Consider the following 9946-nt stretch of genomic DNA (forward strand, 5'->3'; position numbering starts at 1 on the left):
TAGCATATAAATGTGAAAAGGAGAGGGCCATGGATAGACCCTGGGATACACTGGGAATAACCATGTGAGCAGAAGGCATGTAATGCCTGCAACAAGTCAGGAATGAACAATAGAAAGAACTTTATTTATATAGCGCCTTTCATGACCACCGGACATCTCAAAAGCACTTTGCAGCCAATGAAGTACTTTAGAAGTGTAGTCACTTATAATGTTGCGATGCTCAGAAATAGCTATAGCAGAGAAGTTAGAATAAAGGGAAGAGATAGAGGTGCATTTGTTACTTTGACCAGTGTGGTTTTGGTATTATCGATGGGGTGGAATCTAGACTGGAAGAATGCAAATAAGTAGTGGTGAGAGCATAATTGCAAAGTGTCAGTGCATTCCAAGACCTTAGGGAGGGAAAGTTTGAAACAACGGTGTAAAGCAAGGACTGTGTTGGACAAGTAGGTTAATACTCTGCAAGTCCAGGGGAAGGAGGTGAAGTTGGGTGGTTAGGAGCTGGAATGGAAACAGATCAAGAGAGCAGGTAATGGGCTTCAAGAAAAAAGGAGAAAATTTGCATAGAATAAGAATGGCAAGTATATGGTTAGATGGAGGACAATTAGGAGAATTGTATAGTGGGAACGGTCATGGCAGTTAGGAGGCAGTGAATGCCATGTGGACAGCTTTGAATCTAGACACAAATGTTCATAAATTCCTCATGTTTTGAGTGATTTGAGGCTGCAGACATGTCAGTTATACCAGGAACTGAAGGGAGCGACACCATCAAAATTGAGACAAGTCAGAAAAATCGAAAGGAATTAGAATTATTGCAGGGAATAAACCCGAGGCAGGAGTTAAAGAGATGTCACTAAAAAGATGCCGAAGAGGGGTAGTTTAATCCAGGGACAGAAAATGACAGTAGGGCAAGATGCAAGAAAGCAGAGATATGGAAGTGGTTAGAGAGGCTTATTAGTGAGATCACAAGAGTAGAGAGACCAAATGTGACAGCAAGTTTGAGGGGATGGCCACAAGTAGGTGGGAGAGTTGATTTGATGTTGAGATAAAGGCATGGAGTTCAATTGATCTGGCTCTTTCCTTCTGCTGAAGACTAAAATCAAGTACGATAAGCTGCGAGGTGTAAAGACAGATGGTAGAAATAAGGAAAAAGATTTGAGAGATACACAGGGTGGTAAGGTGGTGAAACAACAATTGGAGGATCTTTAGAATCAAGTGTCAGCTGTGGCTCAGTTGGCAGCACTCTTGTCATGAAGTCAGAAAGTTGTTGATTCAAGTCCAAATTCAGAGACTTGTGCACAAAATCCAGGCTCGACACATCAGTCCCATACAGAGAGAGTGCTGCATTGTTGGAGGTGCTGTCTTTTGAACGTTAAACTGAGGCCCTGTCTACCTGCTCAGGTGGATGCAAACGATCCCACGACACTATTTTGAAGAAAAACAGGGGCATTCTCCCCAGTGTCCTGGCCAGTATTTATCAGTCAACCAACACCTAAAAGACAAAATGATCTGGTAATTATTTCATTGCTGTTCGTGGGAGCTTACAGTGCCACAGCTGGCTGCTGCTTCTTACATTACAACAGTGACTACACTTCAAAAGTACTTCATTGGCCGTAAAGTGCTTTGAGACATCCGGAGGCTGTGAAAATGCAAGTTCTTTCTTCAAATAAGAGATGGAAGTGGTGAAACACCTCTAACAAAAAATCGAGTTAAGGCAAAAGCCTTTGCGGGATTTTTCACATGCTATGCTGCTGCAAACTCGGTGGAGGGGGAAAGAATCAGTGGAGAGATAGGTTTCAATTAGTGCCCAATATCAAAGAAACCTCCAGGATGAGATCATGGAGGCAAACATTCAAACATTTTACAGCATGATGTGGAAGGGGAAAGGATTGTGGAAAATCAAGTGGAAATTCAGTGCACATAGTAGTAAGAAGAGTTGAGATGGCAGAGGCTAGGTTGGGGGGGGTTTCTAGGGGATTAACACCTGGAGGTGGGCAACAGGAGAGGGAAATGAGGCGGTTAGGATGGAACCAACAGCAAGTGCTACTGTTTCCCAACTTGAGGCAGAAAGGCAGTGAGCTGAATCAGAAAGAACAAGAGGTTGTTGGCAAGAGCTGGGCTGAAAGAACGTAATTGGGGTGAAAAATAAGGATAGAGCTGTGAGGAATAAGGGGCGTATAGGTGCTAGGATCTGGCAACCATCAATGGAACAGTCCAACTTTTCCAAAAAGTGAACAGTCTGTATCCTGCGATGTGTCCCACTTGTAAAACATCTTTGCTGGCCTATGCTGTCATGTAAATCAGAAGTGGAAAGAGTTAGCCTTTGACAGGATTTTTGATAGCTTGAGAACAATTAATTTTTCATTTGAGCTTTTCTACTTCAAAAGGAAAAAAATTCACATACATCAAACATACACTTGGATTAGTAGCAGTATTCTTACCTCTGCCGGAAAGTAGAGTGTTTGAGTCTCATTCCACACAGCCCCGCCAAGTGGAGACAAGAATACGGTCTCTAAATACCGGATGAACTTCCAATGGGGTAATTGCCTAGACCAAATGACTGGCTCAATGATCTTATTCCTGCCTCAGCTTCAGATGGGTTGCGATCACACCCCGCTCCAGACTGCCCCGGAAAGCACACTGGAGTGCCGGCTCTGAATACTGGATTGATATTCAGTCGGGGTACTTGTCCGATGGCCAGGTGGCCCCGCCCATTGTAAAAGATAGGCGGGGCCTATTTAAGCCTTGATTGCAGCCCACTTAGGTAGATTCTGACAACAAAAACCAGGAAGCCAACAGAAAACCATCTCAGCTAGTCTTTCCTGGTAAGTGGCACAAGACACGTGTGCAAGACTGGAGTTAGGACTTACAACAAAAGGACAAACACACATATAAAAACTCAAGACGTCCCTCCGTGTTTGGTATCTTCTACATGAATCACCCCAGGATTGGCTAACAGAGCAGAGAGTCGGGATAAATGGTTCATTCTCTGGTTGGAAACCAGAATTAGTGGGGTGCTGCAGAGATCAGTGCTGGGACCTCAACTATTTACAATCTATATTAACGACTTGGAAGAAGGGACTGAGTGTAACATAGCCAAGTTTGCTGACGATACAAAGATGGAAGGAAAAGCAATGTGTGAGGAGGACACAAAATCTACAAAAGGTCAGAGACAGGCTAAGAGAGTGGGCAAAAATTTGGCAGATGGAGTATAATGTCGGAAAGTGTGAGGTCATGCACTTTGGCAAAAAAATAAAATCAAAGAGCAAGTTATTATTTAAATAGAGAAAGATTGCAAAGTGCTGCAGTACTTGTGCATGAAATGCAAAAAGGATAGTATGCAAGTACATCAAGTGATCAGGAAGGCCAATGGTATCTTGGCCTTTATTGCAAAGGGGATGGAGTATAAAAGCAGGGAAGTCTTGCTACAGCTATATAAAAAAGGTATTGGTGAGGCCACACCTGGAATAATGCGGCAGTTTTGGTTTCCATATTTACGAAAGGATATACTTGCTTTGGAGGCAGTTCAGAAAAGATGCACTGGGTCGATTCCGGAGGAGGAGGGGGGGGTTGACACGAGGAACGGTTGAGTAGGTTGGGCCTCTACTCATTGGGATTCAGAAGAATGAGAGGTGATCTTATTGAAATGTACAATATTATGAGGGGGCTTGACAAGGCTGGATGCAGAGAGGATGTTTCCACCGATTGTGTGGCGGGGGCGGGGGGGGGGAAGACTAGAATAGAGAGCATGATCTTAGAATAAGGGGCCGCCTATTTAAAAATAGATGAGAAATTTCTTCTGAGGGTTGTAAATCTGTGCAATTCACTGCCTCAGAGCTATGGAAGCTGGGACATTGAATAAATTTAAGACAGAAAAAGACAATTTCTTAAATGATTAGGGGATAAGGGGTTGTGGGGAGCAGGCAGGGAAGTGGAACTGAGTCCATGGTCAGATCAGCCATGATCTTATTGAAAGGCAGAGCAGGCACGAAGGGTCGTATGGCCTACTCCTGTTCCTATTTCTTATGTTCATGTTAGATGACAGGAAGCAACATTCAGAATATGCCAAATTTTCAAAGTAATATTATGTTTTAAAAAAAATAAAGAGCCAATTGAAGTCTGGACAAAAGGCCATAAACTAACAAGCCCACCCTTAAATCCTTAGTCAACTCGACAGGCCCTCTCCTTCTCTTCTCCCTCCTTCCCCCCCGCCCCCGTGAAACAGGTTTTTCTTTGCTATTTTCTATACCATTACTTTACAGATTAGCCTCCCCACTCAAATGTGTTTTTATGACATAGAACGTCAACCAGATTTGAATATAACCACCAATCATAAGCACTTCCTGCTTCTCCTCCTCCTCCTTTTCCAGTATGTCTTTGAACGCATGTTTATAGATTCAAATCAAATATCTAGTTCTACACTTTCAAATTCCAATCATAATGCAGAGGTAGGGAGACAAGTCGGGGTTTAGTCTCAGGATCTTAGATTCAATCAACATCACAATTTCTCAAAAGTATATGTTGTTTGCAGTCTTTCTTCCAACGAAAAGGGACACCTTCTGCTCCACGGGAGGTTTCTGTCCTCCCCGAGCTCGCTAGCTAATTAAAATGCTCATACTCCTAATCAAAAATCAATAATTTTTCCAGACTTACCAAGTTAAGCTAGACAGAATGTAAACTGAATTTTTTTTATTGTGAAAAAAGTATACAATTATCCTTGATTAGTTGAATACATTATGTAGCTTTACAGCTACTTCTGTGTACATATGAAATACGTCCCCCTTACACATTTTACACACAATTCACTTTTAGCTTCATAGCCATGTGTACAAATCAAATACTTCCCCCTTACACATTAACTTCATGCGCATGTTAAAAGGCACATCCACCAAAATCTCTGTTTCTGCTTCTATTGATACCATAATCTCCCCTATAGGGTCCAGCACCATATTTATCCATACCGCCCCGTCCTCTCATGGGACCGTAGTTGGACTGCTCAGGGGAATAGCTCCCAAAGTTATCATATGCATCGTCGAAATGTTCATTATTGTATCCTCTTTCTCCGCCACCATAGCTCGCAAAGCTATAATCCCGAATTCGATCACCGTAACTTCCGCCTGAAAAGGAACGATCACGTCGGGGATACCCCCCATCACCATAACCACCATAGACGTCGCTTCGATTTCCTCGATCATTGTAGTAGCTGCCTCCGCCGCCTTGGGCACCATATCCAGCTGAATTTCCGAAATTGCCATCACTCCGGCCGTTTCTTTGGGCAAAGTTGCCACCTCGACCGCGAGGTCTACTTCCGCTCTGCATTTCTAACTTCGACAAACCTTTCTTGACTTCACACCGGTAGCCATTAATCATGTGGTACTTCTGTATAACAGCTTTATCAACAGAATCATGGTCATCGAAGTACACAAAGGCAAAGCCTCTTTTCTTGCCAGTGTCTCGGTCACAGATCACATCTACTTTTTCAATTATACCATAGCTTGAGAAGTAGCTTTGTAAATCACTCTCGTCAAGGTTATCTTTTATACCGCCAACAAAGATCTTCTTTACCTTAATGTTGAAGCCAGGTTTGTTGGAGTCTTCCCTCGGCACAGCTCGCTTGAGATCCACCGTGCGGCCATCTAAGACATGAGGCCTAGCAGCCATTGCAGCATCCGCCTCGCTCGGCGAAGAGTATGTGACAAAGCCAAAGCCTCGGGGGCGCCTGGTGATTGTATCTTGTACTACAACACAGTCAGTGAGCTGCCCCCATTGCTCAAAATGGTTTCTCAGGTTGCCTTCGACCGTTTCAAAGCTGAGCCCGCCAACAAATAGCTTACAGAGCTGTTCCCTCGCCATGTTGTACAACGGCTTTCACTTCACACTGCAGGAGACTGACTGCCTGCCTAATGAGCGCTTTATAAAGCGGCTGCGCGGGGGGCGGGGCCTCGCCCAAGCTGCGTCCTCCTGATTGGACAGTTTCTGGCTGCTAGGTAACCCCGGCCCCATTCTGTGCTGCAGTTCACCAGCCTGTCTGTTCCATTGTCCTCAGCAGAAATATTAGCGGCAGATAGATAGATACTTCGGAATGATTGCCTCAAACTGCAACATTTAGTACCGTACTATAATAGCAAAAAGTAAATTTTAACCTTTAACAGGTATGGTTAACTGTTCAGACTTAACAAGTTTCTTTTTGCGATTTGTTGTAAATTAACCCTGCCTGATTAGTTTGTAGTTCACTTTTCCTGAATCAGTACGAGCATTATGGTTACAAAAAATAAAGCGATATTATGCATTGCCTTTCTCTGATCGGTTTTGTTTGGAGTGTAATTTAACATCTCTAGTTTGACGGCCAATGCTAGTGTAAAACCTAAATCATGAACAGCTCAGAAATCTGCACGTGTGCCGTTATTGGTGTGGGTGAGAACACAATCACCGCAGAAATATATTTTTCACTAGTATTTAGAGATATTCAGAATTACAGGTAATGCTAACAGTGTATTAGAAATGTAAATTTTATGTGGAACGCGTATATTCCAAAAAGGTGATTTCCTGAAATATCAATCTTTAATCCTCCCTCTCCTGGTACGACAATCATGTTTCCTGTAGTTTCTTTTTAATATTCTCCCCAAATGAATATACCAATATGCAGGATTTAACAGTTCATAATTTAAGTTCTATAGTAATAAAGACATTCTCCTTTACTTCTCAAATATTTAATAAAACCTTTTGCCTCCATTTTTTTTGCTGTAAAATGTCATGCCATCATTGGGGCATTGCCATCTTAATTTATGGAAGGAATTCAAATATCACCGAAAGCAATAAACTTTTACACATGCAGGGTAAAATATAAAATAAAGCAGTTGTGCTGTACACAGGCTGCAGATGTACTGATTGAAGTTTTTTTTTAAACTTTCAAAATATATAAAATAAGCTTAAAGTCAAGGACAGTTCATTGATCCACATGTGCCATTAACTTGGTTGAGAAGAACTGGAACTTCTGAATCATGGTCGAAACTTATTCTCATTGGAACAGATCAAGCTGCTGAAGTTAAACAGAAAATGTGTTAATAGAATGGGATTCAGGATAGACCATTTAACTTTGAAGGATAACTTTGGGATGGACTGGTTGGGCCAAATGGTCTATTTGTGCTGTGTAACAAATAGGAGCAGGAGGAAGCCATTTGGCCCCTCAAGCCTGCTCTGCCATTCAATAACCCTTCACTCCCTTATTCAAAATTTTATCAATCTCCACCTTAAATATATTCAATGACTCAGCTCTTTGGGGTAGGGAATTCCACAGTCTTAAGAAATTCCTCCTCATCAGTTTTAAATGGGTGACCCCTTATTCTGAAACTATGCCCCTGGTTCTAGATTCTCCATTCCCCCACAGGGAGAAACATACTCTGCATCTACCTTGTCAAGCCCCCTCTATCTTATGTTTCAATAAGATCACCTAATTCTTCTAAACTCCAATGAGTATAGGCCCAATCTACTCAACCTTTCCTCATAAGTCAACCCCTTCATCTCCAGAATCAACCAAGTGAACCTTCTCTGAACTGCCTCCAATGCAAGTATATCCCTCCTTAAATACAGAGACCAAAACTGTACGCAGTACTCCAGGTGTGGTCTCACCAATACCCTGTACAGTTGTAGCAGGACTTTTGCTTTTATACTCCATCCCCTTTGCAATACAGGCCAACATTCTATTTACCTTCCTGATTACTTGCTGTATCTGTATACTAATTGTGTGTTTCATGCACAAGGACCACCAGGTCCCTCTGTACTGCAGCATTTTGTAATTTCTCTCCATTTAAAATTTGCTTTATTTTTCCTTCTAAAGTGGATAATCTCACTTTCCCACATTATACACCATCTGCCAAATGTTAGCCAATCCGCTATCCATGCTAATATATTACCCTCAACTCCATGAGCTTTTATCTTGTGCAGTAACCTTTTATTTGGCACCTTATCGAATGCCTTCTGGAAATCCGAATACACCACATACACTGGTTCTCCCATATCCACCCTGCTCATTACATCCTCAAAGAACTCCAGCAAATTTGTCAAACATGATTTCCCATTCATAAAACCATGCTGATTCTGCTTGACTATTATGCTTTTCCCAAATGTCCTAAAACGGCTTCCTTAATAATGGACTCCAACATTTTCCCCAACGACAGATGTTAGGATAACCGGACTGTAGTTTCCTGCTTTCTGTTTGCCTCTTTAAAAAAATATATAAATAGGGGCATTACATTTGCGGTTTTCCAATCTGCTGGGACCTCCTCAGAATTCAGGGCATTTTGGTAGATTACAACTAATGCATCCACTATCTCTGCAGCCACTTCTTTTAGACCCTAGGATGCAAGCCATCAGGTCCAGGGGACTTGTCCACCTTTAGTCCCATTATTTTACCAAGTACTACTTCTTTAGTGATAGTATTAAGTTCCTTCCTTTTTATAGCCCCTTGATTATCCATTATTGGGATGTTTTTGGTGTCTACCGTGAAGACCAATACAAAATTTGTTTGAAGTCTGCACCATTTCTCTGTTCTCCAGTCTCATCCTCTAAGGGACCAACATTTACTTTAGCTACCTTCTTCCTTTTTATATACACGTGTAGAAAGTCTTCCTATCCATTTATATTTTGCTAGTTTACCCTCAATCTATCTTCCCTCTTTTAAAAAAATAAATAGTCACTTTTTTTAATAAATAAAGTTTCCCAATCCTCTGGCCTTCTAGTAAACTTGCCCACTTTGTATGCCATTGTTTTCAATTTGATACCATCCTTTATTTCTTTAGTTAGCCACAGGTTCTTCCTTCTCAGTCTTTCCTTCTCAGGAATATATTTTTGTTGAAAGTTATGTAATATCTTCTTAAATGTCCACCACTGCTCATCAACCATCTTACACTTTAATCTAATTTCCTAGTCCACTTTAGCCAACTCTGCCTTCATACCTTTGTAGTCTCCTTCATTTAAGTTCAAGGCACTGGTTTGAGATCCAACTTTCTCACCCTCCAACTGAATTTGAAATTCAACCATGCTATGATCACTCTTTCCTGCAGGATCCTTTACTAGATCATTTATTAATCCAGTCTCATTACACAATACCAGACCCAAGATAGCCTGCTCCCTGGTTGGTTCCACAATGTACTGTTCAAGGAAATCATCCAAACCTACTGTCCAAAGAAACTGGATACATGAACACCTCAAGGCTACCTTGGCCAATTTGATTTGCCCAATCAATAAAGATTAAAATCACCCATTATTGCTGTTTTTATTTTTACAAGTCTCCATTATTTCTTGATTTATAATCCATCCATCAGTGTAGCTACTGTTAGCGGGCCTATAGACTATGCCCACTAGTGACTTCTTCCCCTTATTTCTTTTTTCCTCCCAAATTGATTCTACATCTTGATCTTGAGCCAATATCATTTCTCACTACTGCACGGATCTCATCCTTTATTACCAGAGCTACCCCACCTCCTTTTCCTTTCCATCTATCTTTCTGAATTGTCAAGTACCTGAAGATTCAGTTTCCAGCCTTGGTCACCTTGCAACCATGTCTCTAATGGCTATCAGATCATACCCATTTATATCTATTTGTGCAGTCAACTCCTCTATTTTGTTACAAATGCTGTGTGAATTCAGATAGAGCTTTTAATTTAAAAACAAACATTTTTCCCTGCTTTGACCCCACTTTCATGTTTATATATTGTCCCTTCTGGTCACACCCTAGTTCATTTCTCCCAGTGTCACCTTGCTCTTTGACTTTTTAAAATTTCCACTCACCCTAACCCTCCCACCCACTAGTTTAAAGCCCTCTACAGCCCTAGTTATTTGATTCGCCAGGACACTAGTTCCAGCATGGTTCATGAAGCCCGTCCCAATGGAACAACTCCCGCTTACCCCAGTACTGGTGCCTGTGTCCCATTAACCAAAACCCATTTCC

General features: G+C 41.7%; 1 protein-coding gene across 1 annotated transcript; it reads right to left on the reverse strand.

Moving 5' to 3' along the window:
* Window positions 1–4671: 4671 nt before the first annotated feature.
* LOC139262935 (heterogeneous nuclear ribonucleoprotein A3-like) lies at window positions 4672–6037 on the reverse strand. The gene has a single exon (XM_070878258.1). It carries the CDS (start codon window positions 5848–5850, stop codon window positions 4870–4872), a length of 981 nt encoding a protein of 326 aa, XP_070734359.1. The 5' UTR covers window positions 5851–6037; the 3' UTR covers window positions 4672–4869.
* Between the last annotated feature and the right edge of the window lie 3909 nt (window positions 6038–9946).

Source organism: Pristiophorus japonicus, chromosome 4 (genome assembly GCF_044704955.1).
Source record: "Pristiophorus japonicus isolate sPriJap1 chromosome 4, sPriJap1.hap1, whole genome shotgun sequence".
In the NCBI taxonomy this organism is placed as follows: Eukaryota; Metazoa; Chordata; class Chondrichthyes; family Pristiophoridae; genus Pristiophorus; species Pristiophorus japonicus.